Here is a 19,827-nt window from a genome sequence, read left to right on the forward strand (position 1 = left end):
TAGTAACCTGTAGTGTCGTGTGTCTCTGATGGCCCGCTAGGAGCCCAGTCGGTCTGTGTGTAGTCACCTGTAGTGTCGTGTGTCTCTGATGGCCCGTTCGGAGCCGAGTCGGTCGCTCTCAGCCAGGTTGAAGGCGTGGTCTCTGTAGGGGTCGTCTCCCGCCTTCAGCTGTTTCTCCAACAGGTACGCCTTCTCATCGAAACTCCCTATGAGCTGACCCTGCTGCTGCTGCTCCGCCCACGGAGACAGGGTCATCTGCAGGGGGGCAGAACAAAAACACAGAGGTCAGGAGTCAGAGGTCAAAACTCAGGAAGTAGAGGTAAACAAGAAAGATGGGTTACGAGTTAGAAGATGGATGTCAACACTGATGTCATCTTTGTCTCTCACACAGTTGATGGTGACCTTATCAACCTCATTTGAAAAGCTTAGATACTGTACCACCTGATCCATAATCTGAGACACCCAGTTAGTGATCTCTACAATGACTGAGATGTTATTTTTTATTTTACCTTTATTTAACTAGGCAAGTCAGTTAAGAACAAATTCTTATTTTCATAACGGCCTAGGAACAGTGGGTTAACTGCCTGTTCAGGGGCAGAACGACAGATGTGTACCTTGTCAGCTCGGGGATTCAAACTTGCAACCTTTCGGTTACTAGTCCAACGCTCTAACCACTAGGCTACCCTGCCGCTCTGGTCTGAGACACCCAGTTGGTGATGTCTAGAATGACTAACGTTATCTGGTCTGAGAAACCCAGTTAGAGAGAGGGGAGACAGAGGAGGTGTAGGAGCGAGAGGGGAGACAGAGGAGGTGTAGGAGCGAGAGGGGAGACAGAGGAGGTGTAGGAGCGAGAGGGGAGACAGAGGAGGTGTAGGAGCGAGAGGGGAGGCAGAGGAGGTGTAGGAGCGAGAGGGGAGGCAGAGGAGGTGTAGGAGCGAGAGGGGAGACAGAGGAGGTGTAGGAGCGAGAGGGGAGACAGAGGAGGTGTAGGAGCGAGAGGGGAGACAGAGGAGGTGTAGGAGCGAGAGGGGAGACAGAGGAGGTGTAGGAGCGAGAGGGGAGGCAGAGGAGGTGTAGGAGCGAGAGGGGAGGCAGAGGAGGTGTAGGAGCGAGAGGGGAGGCAGAGGAGGTGTAGGAGCGAGAGGGGAGACAGAGGAGGTGTAGGAGCGAGAGGGGAGGCAGAGGAGGTGTAGGAGCGAGAGGGGAGGCAGAGGAGGTGTAGGAGCGAGAGGGGAGGCAGAGGAGGTGTAGGAGCGAGAGGGGAGGCAGAGGAGGTGTAGGAGCGAGAGGGGAGGCAGAGGAGGTGTAGGAGCGAGAGGGGAGACAGAGGAGGTGTAGGAGCGAGAGGGGAGGCAGAGGAAGTGTAGGAGCGAGAGGGGAGGCAGAGGAGGTGTAGGAGCGAGAGGGGAGGCAGAGGAGGTGTAGGAGCGAGAGGGGAGGCAGAGAAGGTGTAGGAGCGAGAGGGGAGGCAGAGGAGGTGTAGGGAGCGAGAGGGGAGACAGAGGAGGTGTAGGAGCGAGAGGGGAGACAGAGGAGGTGTAGGAGCGAGAGGGGAGACAGAGGAGGTGTAGGAGCGAGAGGGGAGACAGAGGAGGTGTAGGAGCGAGAGGGGAGACAGAGGAGGTGTAGGAGCGAGAGGGGAGACAGAGGAGGTGTAGGAGCGAGAGGGGAGACAGAGGAGGTGTAGGAGCGAGAGGGGAGACAGGAGGTGTAGGGAGCGAGAGGGGAGACAGAGGAGGTGTAGGAGCGAGAGGGGAGACAGGAGGTGTAGGAGCGAGAGGGGAGACAGAGGAGGTGTAGGAGCGAGAGGGGAGACAGGGGGTGTAGGAGCGAGAGGGGAGACAGAGGAGGTGTAGGAGCGAGAGGGGAGACAGAGGAGGTGTAGGAGTGAGAGGGGAGGTAGAGGAGGTGTAGGAGCGAGAGGGGAGACAGAGGAGGTGTAGGAGTGAGAGGGGAGACAGAGGAGGTGTAGGAGCGAGAGTCGGGGGCAGGAGGTGTAGGAGCGAGAGGGGAGACAGGAGGTGTAGGAGTGAGAGGGGAGGCAGAGGAGGTGTAGGAGTGAGAGTCGGGGGCAGGAGGTGTAGGAGTGAGAGGGGAGACAGGAGGTGTAGGAGTGAGAGGGGAGGCAGAGGAGGTGTAGGAGTGAGAGTCGGGGGCAGGAGGTGTAGGAGTGAGAGGGGAGGCAGGAGGTGTAGGAGTGAAAGGGGAGGCAGGAGGTGTAGGAGTGAAAGGGGAAAGGAAAATACATTGAAGAGGAGAGGAATGTGATGACTGTTTGAAGCATGGACACATTGCCTAGTCACTGTGCACAGATAATAAACAAAGAGTAGCAGCAGCTACTTCCTGGGGTTTATTATGGATCCCCATTAGTTCCTGCCAAGGCAGCAGCTACTCTTCCTGGGGTTTATTATGGATCCCCATTAGTTCCTGCCAAGGCAGCAGCTACTCTTCCTGGGGTTTATTATGGATCCCCATTAGTTCCTGCCAAGACAGCAGCTACTCTTCCTGGGGTTTATTATGGATCCCCATTAGTTCCTGCCAAGGCAGCAGCTACTCTTCCTGGGGTTTATTATGGATCCCCATTAGTTCCTGCCAAGGCAGCAGCTACTCTTCCTGGGGTTTATTATGGATCAAACAAATGAAGCACTTACATATAAAACAAAAGATAAAACCGTACTTCATAACATTATTATACCACTACATATCTACAATATAAAGTGAGTATGTGTTCATTACCTGTGTGTGTCTCTCTCTTCACAGACATAGTCATGGCTCTATGTAGTACTGTGGAATAGAGTTCCATGTAGTCATGGCTCTATGTGGTACTGTGGAATAGAGTTCCATGTAGTCATGGTTCTATGTAGTACTGTGGAATAGAGTTCCGTGTAGTCATGGCTCTATGTAGTACTGTGGAATAGAGCTCCATGTAGTCATGGCTCTATGTAGTACTGTGGAATAGAGGTCCATGTAGTCATGGCTCTATGTAGCACTGTGGAATAGAGTTCCATGTAGTCATGGCTCTATGTAGTACTGTGGAATAGAGTTCCATGTAGTCATGGCTCTATGTAGTACTGTGGAATAGAGTTCCATGTAGTCATGGCTCTATGTAGTACTGTGGAATAGAGTTCCATGTAGCCATGGCTCTATGTAGCACTGTGGAATAGAGTTCCATGTAGTCATGGCTCTATGTAGCACTGTGGACCTCCCATAGTCTGTTCTGGACTTGGGGACTGTGAAGAGACCTCTGGTGGCATGTCTTGTGGGGTATGAATGGGTGTCTGAGCTGTGTGCTAGTAGTTTAAACAGACCTCTGGTGGCATGTCTTGTGGGGTATGAATGGGTGTCTGAGCTGTGTGCTAGTAGTTTAAACAGACCTCTGGTGGCATGTCTTGTGGGGTATGAATGGGTGTCTGAGCTGTGTGTTAGTAGTTTAAACAGACCTCTGGTGGCATGTCTTGTGGGGTATGAATGGGTGTCTGAGCTGTGTGCTAGTAGTTTAAACAGACCTCTGGTGGCATGTCTTGTGGGGTATGAATGGGTGTCTGAGCTGTGTGCTAGTAGTTTAAACAGACCTCTGGTGGCATGTCTTGTGGGGTATGAATGGGTGTCTGAGCTGTGTGCTAGTAGTTTAAACAGACCTCTGGTGGCATGTCTTGTGGGGTATGAATGGGTGTCTGAGCTGTGTGCTAGTAGTTTAAACAGACCTCTGGTGGCATGTCTTGTGGGGTATGAATGGGTGTCTGAGCTGTGTGCTAGTAGTTTAAACAGACCTCTGGTGGCATGTCTTGTGGGGTATGAATGGGGGTCTGAGCTGTGTGCCAGTAGTTTAGACAGCTTGGTACATTCAGCATGTCAACACTTCTTACAAAAAGTTAATCTCTCTTCCACTTTGAGCCAAGAGAGATTGAGATGCATGTCATTAATGTTAACACTGTGTACTTTTAAGGGCAAGTCATGCTGTTCTGAGACAATTTTAAAGTCCCTTTTTGTGGCCCCTGACCACACGTCTGAACAGTTGTCACGCTGGTATGAATGAGTCGAGTGACAGGCACAGGAATGCATAATTGGGTTTCCCTTCGTACTCCGTGATCGTTTCCAAGCCCTGCCATATTTTTTAAATTTATTTTACCTTTATTTAACTAGGCAAGTCAGTTAAGAACAAATTCTTATTTTCAATGACGGCCTAGGAACAGTGGGTTAACTGCCTGTTCAGGGGCAGAACGACAGATTTGTACCTTGTCAGCTGGGGGATTCGAACTTGCAACCTTCCGGTTACTAGTCCAACGCTCTAACCACTAGGCTACCTGCCACCCCGTATCCGACAAGCATCAGAGCCGGTGTAGTATGATTCAATCTTAATCCTGTATTGACGCTTTGCCTGTTTGATGGTTCATCGGAGGGCATAGCGGGATTTCTTAAGTGTCCGGATTAGTGTCCCGCTCCTTGAGAGCGGCAGCTCTAGCCTTTAGCTCGGTGCGGATGTTGCCTGTAATCCATGACTTCTGGTTGGGATATGTACGTACGGTCACAGTAGGGATGACGTCGTCAATGCACTTATTAATGAAGCCAGTGACTGATGTGGTAAACTCCTCAATGCCATTGGATGATCAGATGCCATCCCAACATATTCCAGTCTGTAGCTTAGCATCCGCTTCATCTGGAGGATAGAGTTATGGTCAGATATGCCAAATGGAGGGCGAGGGAGAGCTTTGTAAGCGTCTCTGTGGTCAGAATTTCTTTCCCCTCTGGTTGCACATGAGACATGCTGGTAGAAATGAGGTCAAACAGATGTAAGTTTCCCTGCATTAATGTCCCCGGCCACTAGAAGCGCCACCTCTGGATAAGCATTTTCTTGTTTCCTTATGGCCTTATACAGCTCGTTGAGTGGGGGTCTTAGTGCTGAGCGTGTGATGGTTCATCTGATAGCATAGCGGGATATCTTATAAGCGTCAGGATTAGTGTCCCGGCCAATAGGAGCGCAGCTTCCGGATGAGCATGTTCCTGTTTCCTTATGATCTCATACAGCTGGTTGAGCAACGTCTTAGTGCCAGCATCGGTTTGTGGTGGTAAATAGACAACTATGAAGATGAAAAATCTATTGGTAAAATAGTGTGGTCTACAGCTTATCATAAGGTACTCTACCTCAGGCGAGCAGAACCTTGGGACTTCCTTAAAAACTTCTTGATACTACCCATCCCGCATGCGGGAGTGTAATCATCGCCTCAAACTAATTAGCATAACGCAGCGGACATAAATATCCCTAGAAAATGTTCCTATTCATGAAAATCACAAATGAGATATAGTGAGACACAGCTTAGCCTTTTGTTAATCACACTGTCATCGCAGATTTTCAAAAAAAAAAAATTCATCATAGCCTAGCATAGCATTATGCCCTGCTAGCAGCAGGCAACATTTTCACAAAAATAAGAAAAGCAATCAAATTACAAAATCATTTACCTTTGAAGAACTTCAGACGTTTTCACTCAGAAGACTCCCAGTTAGATAGCAAATGTTCCTTTTTTCCACAAATATTATTTTTGTAGGCGAAATAGCTCCCATTTGTTCTCCACGTTTGGCTGAGAAATCGACCGTCATTACAACGCCAAACTGTTTTCCAAATTAGCTCCATTGACAGAAACATGGCAAACGTTGTTTAGGATTTATTTATAATTTATTTATTTGGTTTATAATTCATCCTCAAGGTGTTTTTCACATATCTATTCGATAATATATCCGTCGAGGCAGTTGGTTTCTCATTAGAAGTGATTGGAAAAATGGCACCTCAGTACTTTACGCAAGATTTTCTGCGGGAGCCATCATGTGACCACTTGCTCAATGTGGTCGCTTACGGCTATTCTTCAACATAAATGCGGAAAAAGGCGTCACAAAGCTGTAGACACCTTGGGGAATACGTAGAAAGCGTAAGCTCATTCGTAGCCCATTCACAGCCATATAAGGAGTCATTGGCATGCAGAGCTTTCAAAATATGGTGCACTTCATAGTTGGATTTTTATCTGGGTTTCGCCTGTAACATCAGTTCTGGTGCACTCACAGACAACATCTTTGCAGTTTTGGAAACGTTAGAGTGTTTTCTATCCAAAGCTGTCAATTATATGCATAGTCGAGCATCTTGTCGTGACAAAATATCCCGTTTAAAACGGGAACGTTTTTTTATCCAAAAATGAAAATACTGCCCCCTAGTTATAAAAGGTTAATATTAGAGATCACAGCACCAGCTATTGTTGACAAAAGAAACCACCACCACCACCACCACGTATATTATCCAGCCACGACTCGCTGAAACGTAAGATATAACAGTTTTTAATGTCCCATTGGTAGGATAGTCTCGAACAGAGCTCATCCAGTTTATTCTCCAGTAAATACACATTGGTCAGTAGAACGGAGGGTAAAGGCGGAGTATCCACTTGCTGACGCAGTCTCACCAGGCATCCGGATCTTTGCCCTCTAACGGCGACTCCTCTTCATACGAATAAACGGGTATTTGGGTCCGGTAAGAGCAGTTTATCCTTCGCATTCGACTCATTAAGGAAAAAAAATCCTTGTCCAGTTCGAGGTGAGTAATCTATTTTTTTAGGAAACGATGGTGGAAACATTATGTGCAAAAAAAACATCTTTAAAAAAACAGCAAAAAAATAAAATCAAAAAATAGCACAATTGGTCAGGAGCCCTCCGGCACCATGTTTTTTCTTCAGTGATGTTTAAAATGTTCGCTCTTGGATGGATATAAACAACAACATACATCGTGTACAAAACATCAAGAACACCTGCTCTTTCCATGACAGACTGCCAGGTGAATCCAGGTGAAAGATATGCTCCCTTATTGATGTCACCTGTTAAATCCACTTCAATCAGTGTAGATGAAGGGGAGGAGACAGGTGGTTAAAGTAGGATTTTTAAGCTTTGAGACAATTGAGACATGGATTGTGTATGTGTGTCATTCAGAGGGTGAATGGGCAGGACATTAATATTTATGTGTCTTTGAATGGGGTTTGGTAGTAGGTGCCAGGCGTACCGGTTTGAGTTTGTCAAGAACTGCAATGCTGCTGGGTTTTTCACGATTAAACAGTTTCCCATGTGTATCAAGAATGGTCCACCACCCAAAGGACATCCAGCCAACTTGACACAACTGTGGAAAGCATTGGAGTCGACATGGGCCAGCATCCCTGTGGAACGCTTTAGACACCTTGTAGAGTCAACATGGGACAGAATCCCTGTGGAACGCTTTGGACACCTTGTAGAGTCCATGTCCTTCAGAAACTATTCACACCCCTTGACTTTTTCCAAATGTTGTTGTGTTACAGATTGAATTGAAAATGGATTAAATAGCGACATTGAAATGTCTTGAGTCAATAAGTATTCAACCCCTTGGTTATGACAAGCCTAAATAAGTTCAGGAGTAAAAATGTGCTTAACAAGTCACATAATAAGTTGCATGGACTTACAGAATTACCTGTAAGGTCCCACAGTTGATAGACACAGAGAGAGAGACACAGAGAGAGACAGAGAGAGACAGACACAGAGAGACAGACACAGAGACACGGAGAGACAGACACAGAGAGAGACAGACAGAGACAGACACAGAGAGAGACAGAGAGACAGATACAGAGAGAGACAGAGAGAGACAGAGAGAGACAGACACAGCTAGAGAGACACAGAGAGACAGACACGGAGAGACAGACACAGAGACACAGAGAGACAGACACAGAGACACAGAGAGACAGACACAGAGAGACAGACACAGAGACATGGAGAGAGAGACACAGAGAGACAGACACAGAGAGACAGACACAGAGAGACAGAGAGACAGACACAGAGACACACCATTCTGATTCAATAAGCATCCAAACATTCAGTCACATACAGCGTGGAGGAGGACCAGATATGGGAGGTTGAGCTCATGGAAAAATTCATAATGTAGCGTTGCAAAGGAGATTGTTCCGCAGAGCAAACAAAAACAGTGCTGTAATGTAATTTTGAGTTATGATAACATCACTGAATCGAATGTATTACCATGGTTACAGAACACAGAGAGAGAGAGAGAGAGAGAGAGAGAGAGAGAGAGAGAGAGAGAGAGAGAGAGAGAGAGAGAGAGAGAGAGAGAGAGAGAGAGAGAGAGAGAGAGAGAGAGAGAGAGAGAGAGAGAGAGAGAGAGAGAGAGAGAGAGAGAGAGAGAGAGAGAGAGAGAGAGAGAGAGAGAGAGAAAGTAAGAGGGGAGAGTGAGTGGGTTAAGTGTTATATGTCCAACCCTTGTTTGTGTCTTTTGTCTCATTGGACTAAAAGGTCTAGCCTGGGTGCCATGGTATTGTGATTAGGGTCACATGACCTGGGAGAGGGCCAGGGTGGAAAACCATCTGAACACACACAGCGTGACGACCACAGCTCTGAGAAACTCAGGGGGGGGGGGGGCTCGAACTCTGTATAGAACACCACAGGCCAATGCTTTCATCAACTCAAACTTCATTCTTTTTTTTTCCAGCAATTTGGAAGCCACAACAAAATGGCATCCTCAAAAGTGAAAATGATTAAGTTATACACTACCGTCCAAAAGTTTGGGGTCACTTAGAAATGTCCATTAAATGTCCATTTTTTGTCCATTAAAATAACATAGAATTGATCAGAAATACAGTGTAGACATTGTTAATGTTGTAAATGACTATTGTAGCTGGAAACGGCTGATTTTTAATGGAATATCTATATTGGCGTACAGAGGTCCATTATCAGCAACCATCACTCCTGTGTTCCAATGGCACGTTGTGTTAGCTAATCCAAGTTTATCATTAGAAAACCCTTATGTTAGCACAATTCCCCGAGAGGTGCGGGGAATTGAACCCTGGTCTGCGGTGGGGAGAGGGGTGACCTGTCCATGCTGGGGGGGTTACTGCTTGATCACGGGCTCTGCACAACTTACATTCACTTTAATTAAGTGTATAAAGGTTGTTTGTTTTTTTGTCAATCTCAAATCACCATTAAATCTTTTTTTTTTTTTTTTTTTTACAGTGTGGCTGTGTGGGTAAAAATGTAAACGAAATGTACGATCTTACTGCCCCTCCTGTTTCTAATCTGTCAAAATAAAGCATTAAAAACAAAGGTGGAATTCCACCAATAATATTGTCAATATGCTCTTATCAATCAATACATACTTAGGCTAATAATAATTAGCATTTCCAAACCATTGATTGTATGAGAAACTGTTGTGTTTTGATTCTGTGTTTTACATTTTACATGCACTGAACCTCCCCCTCCCCCAAAAGAAATGTCACAACGCTCCCTTAATAACACCTATAATCAGGTTAAATTATGCCAAGCCAGTTGCACAACTGAATGCATTCAACCAAAATGTGTCCCCTCAGAGAGCAGATGTTGTTGGGGGCTAACTGCCGTGCTCAAGGGTAGAAGGGCACATTTTTCCATCTTGCCTGCTCAGAGATTAGAACCAGCAACCGCCAGGCTGCCTGCTCCCAACCGCCAGGCTGCCTGCTCCCAACCGCCAGGCTGCCTGCTCCCAACCGCCAGGCTGCCTGCTCCCAACCGCCAGGCTGCCTGCTCCCAACCGCCAGGCTGCCTGCTCATAACCGCCAGGCTGCCTGCTCTTAACCGCCAGGCTGCCTGCTCTTAACCGCCAGGCTGCCTGCTCCCAACCGCCAGGCTGCCTGCTCCCAACCGCCAGGCTGCCTGCTCCCAACCGCCAGGCTGCCTGCTCCCAACCGCCAGACTGCCTGCTCCTAACCGCCAGGCTGCCCGCTCTTAACCGCCAGGCTGCCCGCTCTTAACCGCCAGGCTACATGCAGTCCCCAAGAACCACTGTGGGTGTTTCAGAGTACTACATTTCTGTTTTGAAACACAAACATCAGATCTCAGTTTAGGTACAATACTTTACTTGGTTTCATTACACAATCATGGTGTTTTGAGACTCTCTATTTTAACAGTGCAGGCAAGGAGCCATGATGTGGCCAAGACATTACTCATCATGAGTGATGTCATGAACCCTGGTTGTGGAGGGCACCTGTTGCCATGGAAGTTATGGAACCACACAGAGAAAGAGGGAGAGAGCGAGATGGGGAAAACCAGGCTCCTGTACCATGCTTTACTGAGATGCTCTCATGGAAAGTTTAGGGTTGGGTGTTGGGTTCGGGGTTGGGTGTTGGGGTTGGGTTAGGTTAGGGGTTGGGTGTTAGGGTTGGGTTAGGTGTTATGTTAGGTGTTATGTTCAGGTTGGGTTGGGTGTTAGGGTTGGGTTAGGTGTTATGTTAGGTGTTATGTTCAGGTTGGGTTGGGTGTTAGGGTTGGGTTAGGTGTTATGTTAGGTGTTATGTTCAGGTTGGGTTGGGTGTTAGGGTTGGGTTAGGTGTTATGTTAGGTGTTATGTTCAGGTTGGGTTAGGTGTTAGGGTTGGGTTAGGGGTTAGGTGTTATGTTCGGGTTGGGTTAGGTGTTAGGGTTGGGTTAGGGGTTATGTTCGGGTTGGGTTAGGTGTTATGTTAGGGTTGGGTGTTGGGGTTGGGTTAGGTGTTATGTTAGGGTTGGGTGTTGGGGTTGGGTTAGGTGTTATGTTAGGGTTGGGTGTTGGGGTTGGGTTAGGTGTTACGTTAAGGTTGGGGTTGGGTTAGGTGTTACGTTGGGGTTGGGTTGGGTGTTACGTTAAGGTTGGGGTTGGGTTAGGTGTTACGTTAGGGTTGGGTTAGGTGTTACGTTAGGGTTGGGGTTGGGTTAGGTGTTACGTTAGGGTTGGGGTTGGGTTAGGTGTTACGTTGGGGTTGGGTTAGGTGTTACGTTAAGGTTGGGGTTGGGTGTTACGTTAAGGTTGGGGTTGGGTTAGGTGTTACGTTGGGGTTGGGTTAGGTGTTACGTTAGGGTTGGGTTAGGTGTTACGTTAGGGTTGGGTTAGGTGTTACGTTAGGGTTGGGTTAGGTGTTACGTTAGGGTTGGGGTTGGGTTAGGTGTTACGTTAGGGTTGGGGTTGGGTTAGGTGTTACGTTAGGGTTGGGGTTGGGTTAGGTGTTACGTTAGGGTTGGGGTTGGGTTAGGTGTTACGTTAGGGTTGGGGTTGGGTTAGGTGTTACGTTAGGGTTGGGGTTGGGTTAGGTGTTACGTTAGGGTTGGGGTTGGGTTAGGTGTTACGTTAGGGTTGGGGTTGGGTTAGGTGTTACGTTAGGGTTGGGGTTGGGTTAGGTGTTACGTTGGGGTTGGGTTAGGTGTTACGTTGGGGTTGGGTTAGGTGTTACGTTAAGGTTGGGGTTGGGTGTTACGTTAGGTTGGGGTTGGGTTAGGTGTTGCGTTAGGTTGGGTTAGGTGTTACGTTAGGGTTGGGGTTGGGTTAGGTGTTACGTTAGGGTTGGGGTTGGGTTAGGTGTTACGTTAGGGTTGGGGTTGGGTTAGGTGTTACGTTGGGGTTGGGTTAGGTGTTACGTTAAGGTTGGGGTTGGGTGTTACGTTAAGGTTGGGGTTGGGTTAGGTGTTACGTTAGGGTTGGGTTAGGTGTTACGTTAGGGTTGGGGTTGGGTTAGGTGTTACGTTAGGGTTGGGGTTGGGTTAGGTGTTACGTTGGGGTTGGGTTAGGTGTTACGTTAAGGTTGGGGTTGGGTGTTACGTTAAGGTTGGGGTTGGGTGTTACGTTAAGGTTGGGGTTGGGTTAGGTGTTACGTTAGGGTTGGGTTAGGTGTTACGTTAGGGTTGGGGTTGGGTTAGGTGTTACGTTAGGGTTGGGGTTGGGTTAGGTGTTCGTTGGGGTTGGGTTAGGTGTTACGTTAAGGTTGGGGTTGGGTGTTACGTTAAGGTTGGGGTTGGGTTAGGTGTTACGTTAGGGTTGGGTTAGGTGTTACGTTAGGGTTGGGTTAGGTGTTACGTTAGGGTTGGGGTTGGGTTAGGTGTTACGTTAGGGTTGGGGTTGGGTTAGGTGTTACGTTAGGGTTGGGGTTGGGTTAGGTGTTACGTTAGGGTTGGGGTTGGGTTAGGTGTTACGTTAGGGTTGGGGTTGGGTTAGGTGTTACGTTAGGGTTGGGGTTGGGTTAGGTGTTACGTTAGGGTTGGGGTTGGGTTAGGTGTTACGTTAGGGTTGGGGTTGGGTTAGGTGTTACGTTAGGGTTGGGGTTGGGTTAGGTGTTACGTTAGGGTTGGGGTTGGGTTAGGTGTTACGTTAGGGTTGGGGTTGGGTTAGGTGTTACGTTAGGGTTGGGGTTGGGTTAGGTGTTACGTTAGGGTTGGGGTTGGGTTAGGTGTTACGTTAGGGTTGGGGTTGGGTTAGGTGTTACGTTAGGGTTGGGGTTGGGTTAGGTGTTACGTTAGGGTTGGGGTTGGGTTAGGTGTTACGTTAGGGTTGGGGTTGGGTTAGGTGTTACGTTAGGGTTGGGGTTGGGTTAGGTGTTACGTTAGGGTTGGGGTTGGGTTAGGTGTTACGTTAGGGTTGGGGTTGGGTTAGGTGTTACGTTAGGGTTGGGGTTGGGTTAGGTGTTACGTTAGGGTTGGGGTTGGGTTAGGTGTTACGTTAGGGTTGGGGTTGGGTTAGGTGTTACGTTAGGGTTGGGGTTGGGTTAGGTGTTACGTTAAGGTTGGGGTTGGGTTAGGTGTTACGTTAGGGTTGGGTTAGGTGTTACGTTGGGGTTGGGTTAGGTGTTACGTTAGGGTTGGGGTTGGGTTAGGTGTTACGTTAGGGTTGGGGTTGGGTTAGGTGTTACGTTAGGGTTGGGGTTGGGTTAGGTGTTACGTTAGGGTTGGGGTTGGGTTAGGTGTTACGTTAGGGTTGGGGTTGGGTTAGGTGTTACGTTAGGGTTGGGGTTGGGTGTTACGTTAAGGTTGGGGTTGGGTTAGGTGTTACGTTAGGGTTGGGTTAGGTGTTACGTTAGGGTTGGGTTAGGTGTTACGTTAGGGTTGGGGTTGGGTTAGGTGTTTGGTTTAGGGTTGTGTTAGGTGTTAGGGTTAGGTGTTAGGTTTAGGGTTGGGTTAGGTGTTAGGTTTTAGGGTTAGGTGTTACTTTAGGGTTGGGTTAGGTGTTAGGGTTAGGTTAGGTGTTAGGTTTAGGTTAGGTTTATTATCCATAGCCAGAGGGCTATATGCATGTGAGCATATCCTGGAATGCACCTTGGATAATGTTACTTTAAAAAAAAAAGTTTTTAATGTATGTTGGTATTCTTTTATTATTTCTACATTTTAACAGATACATTATCCATTTCAAATTAGGCTGCTACTCAAAATAAAAGAAAAAACTAAGAAATACATAGAAATTGTAATAAATAAAATATACAGATTTGAATAAATAAAACATTCAGTATAAACAGGAAAATAAAAAATCAGTTGGCCTCCACCCCCAACCTCCCATCCTATTCCCCCAACCCCACCCAGCCAACACGTCTCCACCCCCAACCTCCCAGCCCCACCCAGCCAACATGTCTCTACCCCCAACCTCCCATTCCCCCAACCAGCCAACATGTCTCCACTCTGACTTGGCAGTGATGCCTGCCAGCAGTAATCTTCTATGATTGAGAGATTCAAGGGGCTTATACTCATGGACTTCAAAATTAACTTTGTAACTTTGCCCCAGAAGCATTTAGCTGCCCACTGCACTGAGACTAGGAAACACTGTCACCACTCATAAATCCATGATTATCGAGAATTTCAATAAGCAAATCTCTATGGCAGGCTATACTTTCCACCTGGCTACCCCAACCCTGGCCAACAGCTCTGCACCCCCACAGCAACTGGCCCAAACCCCCCCCCCCACTTCTCCTTCACCCAAATCCAGACAGCTGATGTTCTGAAAGAGCTACAAAATCTGGATCCTACAAATCAGCTGGGCGAGACAATCTGGACCCTCTTTTCTTAAAATGATCCACCGCCGTTGTTGTAACCTCTAACCTCTCTTCCGTACAGTCTGAGATTCCTAAAGATTGGAAAGTGGACGCCATCATCCCCCTCTTCAAAAGGGGGAGACACTCTTGACCCAAAATGTTACAAGCCTATATCCATCATGCCCTGCCTTTCTAAATACTTCGAAAGCCAAGTGAACAAACAGACCATTTCGAATCCCACCGTACCTTCTCTGCTATGCAATCTGGTTTCCGAGCTGGTCACGGGTGCACCTCAGCCACGCTCGAAGTCCTAAACAATATCATAACAGCCATGGATAAAAGACAGTACTGTGCAGCCATCTTCATCGACCTTGCCAAGGCTTTCAACTCTGTCAATCACCACATTCTTATCGGCACTCAACAGCCTTGGTTTCTCTAATGACTGCATCGCCTGGTTCACCAACTACTTCTCTGATTGAGTTCAGTGTGTCAAATAGGAGGGTCTGTTGTCCGGACCTCTGGCAGTCTCTATGGGGTGCCACAGGGTTCAATTCTTGGGCCGACTCTTTTCTCTGTATATATCAATGATGTCGCTCTTGCTGCAGGTGATTCTTTGATCCACCTCTATGCAGACGACACCATTCTGTATACATCTGGCCCCTCTTTGGACATTGTGTTAACCAACCTCCAAACGAGCTACAATGCCATACAACTCTCCTTCCGTGGCCTCCAACTGCTCTTAAATGCAAGTAAAACTAAATGCATGCTCTTCAACCAATCGCTGCCCGCACCCGTCCGACGATCATCACTACTCTGGACGGTTCTGACTTAGAATATGTGGACAACTATAAATACCTAGGTGTCTGGCTAGACTGTAAAATCTCCTTCCAGACTCACATTAATAAGCATCTCCAATCCAAAGTTAAATCTAGAATCGGCTTCCTATTTCGCAGCAAAGCCTCCTTCACTCATGCTGCCAAACATACCCTCGTAAAACTGACTATCCTACCGATCCTTGACTTCGGTGATGTCATTTACAAAATACCCTCCAACACTCTACTCAGCAAATTGGATGCAGCCTATCACAGTGCCATCTGTTTTGTCACCGAAGCCCCATATACTACCCACCAATGCGACCTGTATGCTCTCGTTGGCTGGTCCTCACTACATATTCTTATCTATTCTTCGCCAAACCCACTGGCTCCAGGTCATCTATAAGTCTTTGCTAGGTAAAGCTCCGCCTTATCTCAGCTCACTGTTCACCATAGCAACACCCAACCGTAGCACGTGCTCCAGCAGGTATATTTCACTGGTCATCCCCCAAGTCTCAACGTCAACAGTGAAGAGGCAATGAGACTGGACAGAGGAACTCTGCCTAGAAGGCCAGCATCCCGGAGTCGCCTCTTCACTGTTGATGTTGAGACTAGTGTTTTGCAGGTACTATTTAATGAAGCTGCCAGCTGAGGACTTGTGAGGCGTCTGTTTCTCAAACTAGACACTAATGTACTTGTCCTCTTGCTCAGTTGTGCACCGGGGCCTCCCACTCCTCTTTCTATTATGGTTAGGGCCAGTTTGCGCTGTTCTGTGAAGGGAGTAGTACACAGCGTTGTTCAAGATCTTCAGATTCTTGGCAATGTCTCACATGGAATAGCCTTCATTTCTCAGAACAAGAATAGACTGACGAGTTTCAGAAGAAAGCTATTTGTTTCTGGCCATTTTGAGCCTAATCAAACCCACAGATGCTGATGCTCCAGATACTCAACTAGTCTAAAGAAGGCCAGTTTTATTGCTTCTTTAATCAGAACAACAGTTTTCAGCTGTGCTAACATAATTGCGAAAGGGTTTTCTAATGATCAGTTATCCTTTTGAAATTATAAATTTGGATTAGCTAACACAACGTGCCATTGGAACACAGGAGTGATGGTTGCTGATAATGGGCCTCTGTACACCTATGTAGATATTCCATTAAAAATCTGCCATTTCCAGCTACAATAGTCATTTACAACATTAACAATGTCTACACTTTATTTCTGATCAATTTGCTGTTATTTCTAAGTGACCACAAACTTTGAATGGTAGTGTATATATGCTCTAACACAGATCAGATCAGTTATTTATGCTCTAACACAGATCAGATCAGTTATATATGCTCTAAGGCCCCGTTTACATTGTGATGTGTTACGCAGGACGTCATCTTCAGAGCCCCGCCAGGACAAAATGTCGTGTTTGTAACACAGGATGGAGGAGAGTGTCTCTCGTCAGAAATCACATTTATTTTTGGAAGATCGAGACAGATATAAATATATTCAGCTGAAAAACATATTTTCATCTTCTTGTGGTTTGGTAACTTCCTGTTCTTCAATGGGACTCTGGCTGGACGACGCAGAGTTAGATTCGTTTTTAGGTATCTGGTTTCAGTCTCGCAACCGAGCCTTCAACCGCAAGGGGGCATTGCATTGTGGATGTCCCCTCATTGAAATGCATGACATCCGGCGCAACGTAATGGATGAAAATAATCAGTGGTGTAAAGTACTTAAGTCAAAATACTTTAAAGTACTACTTAAGTACATTTTGGGAGGGGGGTATCTGTACTTTACTATTTATGTTTTTGAAAACTTTTACTTCACTACATTCTTGAAGAAAATAATGTACTTTTTACTCCATACATTTTCCCTGAAACCCAAAAGTACATGTCGAATGCTTAGCAGGACAGGAAAATAGTCTAATTCACACATTTATCAAGAGAACATCCCTGGTCATCCCTACTGCCTCTGATCTGGAGGACTCACTAAACACAAATGCTTCATCTGTAAATGATGCCTGAGTGTTGGAGCGTTCCCCTGTCTATCTGTAAATGATGTCTGAGTGTTGGAGCGTTCCCCTGGCTATCTGTAAATGATGCCTGAGTGTTGGAGCGTTCCCCTGGCTATCTGTAAATGATGCCTGAGTGTTGGAGCGTTCCCCTGGCTATCTGTAAATATAATCTGTAAATATATATATAAAAAAAGAAAAGGGTGTTGTCTGGTTCTCTAAATATGGGGATTTTTTTATTATTTATACTTTTACTTTTGATACTTAAGTCTATTTTTAAAATTACATTTACATTTGATATTTAAGTATATTTTAAATCAAATACTTTTAGACTTATACTCAAGTAGTATTTTACTGGGGGACATTCAACTTTACTTGAGTCATTTTCTATTAAGGTATCTTGACTTTTACTCAAGTATGACGACAGGGCACGTTTTCAACCACTGAATATTTAGAGTTCAGATTCCTTATAATAAATGGACCACAGCGTCGACGCACAGGTTCTCAGCGCTCAACACAAATATTAGACTCGGTGAGGTGGTGGGTGAGCAGCAACAGAGTTAACCCACTGTGCATCAACATGCAACGCACACTCCCCTGCAGCAGCACAGCCACAGCTAGCCGCTTCCCTACCCCTTCTCTCTCTCTCTCGGTTCTCCCATCACGCTTCTCTGCTCTCCTCTCAATCTGTCACTCACAATCAACGGAATGGTCCTGTCGTCTCGGTGGACCTCCAGCCTCCCGCCGTCGGCATGTCTCCTGATGTCCGCGACGCGGGGCTGCGAGGCTGAGGATGATGATGAGTGCGGTTTATTGTCCTGCCACAGGTAATAAAATGTTCCCAGGATCCACGCTACGGTCAAGATAGCGATGGCGTTGGCCCGTATCCTGCGCATTGTGAGCCCATAAGGATTACTCTGTCCTGAAACCCCCAGGTGGTTAATCTCCGGTTCAGGTTCGCTTGGTGGTTCTTTTGGAACCGGAGACGGAGCTGGAGGAGAGGTGCGCAAAAAGTGCTTCTCCGGTTATGGCACCGCAGCAAACAGCCTCACCGGTAACGAGCTATTCCGATAGAGAGAGCGAACAGTTTCTCTGCTTGACTGGGATTTGCGCATTCACAGAGCCGTGCGCGGTCCTAGCGCCGTGAAATTCCTTCCGAGGAGTCATTTCTGACTGATGCACACAGCAGATCTCACTGTCTTTAGCTGGATTACGCACATGCGTTCTCAGTTTGGTTTCTGTTAGAATAGAACACTCTACTGATTATGTAAATATAATGGATAGACCAATAGCGGTGCATGGGTAAAAATCACTGGGCCCCACAAGCCATATTACAACCTAGGTGGTGTGATAATTGCTTGTTTGCTCTATAGCCTTGATTCCTTGATATATAGGGCCTAAGGCCCGAGACAGTAAGAAGACACAGTGATATATAGGACCTAAGGCCCGAGACAGTAAGAAGACACAGTGATATATAGGGCCTAAGGCCCGAGACAGTAAAAAGATAGTGATATAGTAGTAGTGCACTCCCTGTCAGGCCCTGGTCTAAAGTAGTGCACCCCCTGTCGGGCCCTGGTCTAAAGTAGTGCACCCCCTGTCGGGCCCTGGTCTAAAGTAGTACACCCCCTGTTGGGGCCCTGGTCTAAAGTAGTGCACGCCCTGTTGGGGCCCTGGTCTAAAGTAGTGCACGCCCTGTTGGGGCCCTGGTCTAAAGTAGTGCACGCCCTGGTCTAAAGTAGTGCACGCCCTGGTCTAAAGTAGTGCACGCCCTGTTGGGGCCCTGGTCTAAAGTAGTGCACGCCCTGTTGGGGCCCTGGTCTAAAGTAGTACACTCCCTGTTGGGGCCCTGGTCTAAAGTAGTACACTCCCTGTTGGGGCCCTGGTCTAAAGTAGTGCACTCCCTTGTTGGGAACCTGGTCTAAAGCAGTATACCATAGAGAGAAGGGTGTGCCATTTGGAACGCGGGATATCAAGGAGAGAAGTGGATGAGGTAATTTTGCACTCCACCTAACAACGACAGTATAGAGTCTGTGTGTAATTCTCCACAGCTGCTCCACTGGGACCACCACACCATGACAAACTATGCCAAGATTCCTCAATGTTACTGGATATTTATGTTTCATAATCTGGACGTTTTCGAGGGGCCCGGGGATACAACCTAGTCTCTGTAAACCCCGTTCCAAATGGCACCTGGTCAACAGTAGTGTACTATATAGGGAATAGGGCCCTGGTCAACAGTAGTGTACTATATAGGGAATAGGGCCCTGGTCAACAGTAGTGTACTACATAGGGAATAGGGCCCTGGTCAACAGTAGTGTACTATATAGGGAATAGGGTCCTGGTCAACAGTAGTGTTCTATATAGGGAATAGGGCTCTGGTCAACAGTAGTGTACTATATAGGGAATAGGGTGCCGTAACGTAGCATTTAAAACACACATCTGGTTCCACACAACTCAATTTAAACCAAGTCACTCAAATTACATTCTGGTTTAAATTAGATTGATATAGCTATCCCTTTTTAACACACATAAAGTGCCTTTCACAGCAACCAGGCATTGACCCCGAAGAGAAACAGCCCGAAAACTAATACCATTTAGATCCAGATGGTAATTGGTATTCAGCTCCTCTAGAGTGACAAGATGACGCCGACAGAGATGGGCGTCCTCGCTTCGAGTCCTTAGGAAACTATGGGGTATTTTTAAATATATTTTTTATGTATTATTTCTTACACTGTTACCCCCGTAAATCTTAAGTGTTATTACATACAGCTGGGAAGAACAATTGGATGTAAGAGTGTCGTCAACTTACCAACATTACGACCAGGAATAAGACTTTCCTGAAGCAGACTCTTTGTTCGCACCACAACCCAGGACATTGGATCTAACCCCAGAGGTCGACCCAAAACAACGTTGCGGCAGAAGTAGTAGACGGAGCGGCCTCCTGGTCAGACTTCGAAGGAACCACCCACCCCTTCCGAGTATATTACTCGCCAATGCCCAGTCTCTTGACAACAAGGTAGACGAAATTAGAGCCAAGGGTTGCCTTCCAGAGAGACATCAGAGATTGTAACATTCTCTGTTTCACGGAAAAAAGTAGTGCGCTCCCTGTCGGGCCCTGGTCTAAAGTAGTGCGCTCCCTGTCGGGCCCTGGTCTAAAGTAGTGCGCTCCCTGTCGGGCCCTGGTCTAAAGTAGTGCGCTCCCTGTCGGGCCCTGG

General features: G+C 47.0%; 1 protein-coding gene across 1 annotated transcript in view; it reads right to left on the minus strand.

Annotated features, from left to right (window-relative positions):
- Positions 1-17,756, minus strand: part of LOC135526901 (polypeptide N-acetylgalactosaminyltransferase 16-like) — a 92,421-nt gene extending 74,665 nt beyond the window's left edge. The window contains exons 1-2 of the mRNA XM_064955568.1: positions 17,311-17,756; positions 68-255 (exon numbers count right to left, since the gene is read on the minus strand). Coding sequence (XP_064811640.1) covers positions 68-255; positions 17,311-17,508 — 386 coding nt within the window. The 5' untranslated portion in view covers positions 17,509-17,756. The remainder of the gene's footprint in view (positions 1-67; positions 256-17,310) is intronic.
- Positions 17,757-19,827: the final 2,071 nt, after the last annotated feature.

This window comes from Oncorhynchus masou, chromosome 32, assembly GCF_036934945.1.
Source record: "Oncorhynchus masou masou isolate Uvic2021 chromosome 32, UVic_Omas_1.1, whole genome shotgun sequence".
Taxonomy (NCBI): Eukaryota; Metazoa; Chordata; class Actinopteri; order Salmoniformes; family Salmonidae; genus Oncorhynchus; species Oncorhynchus masou.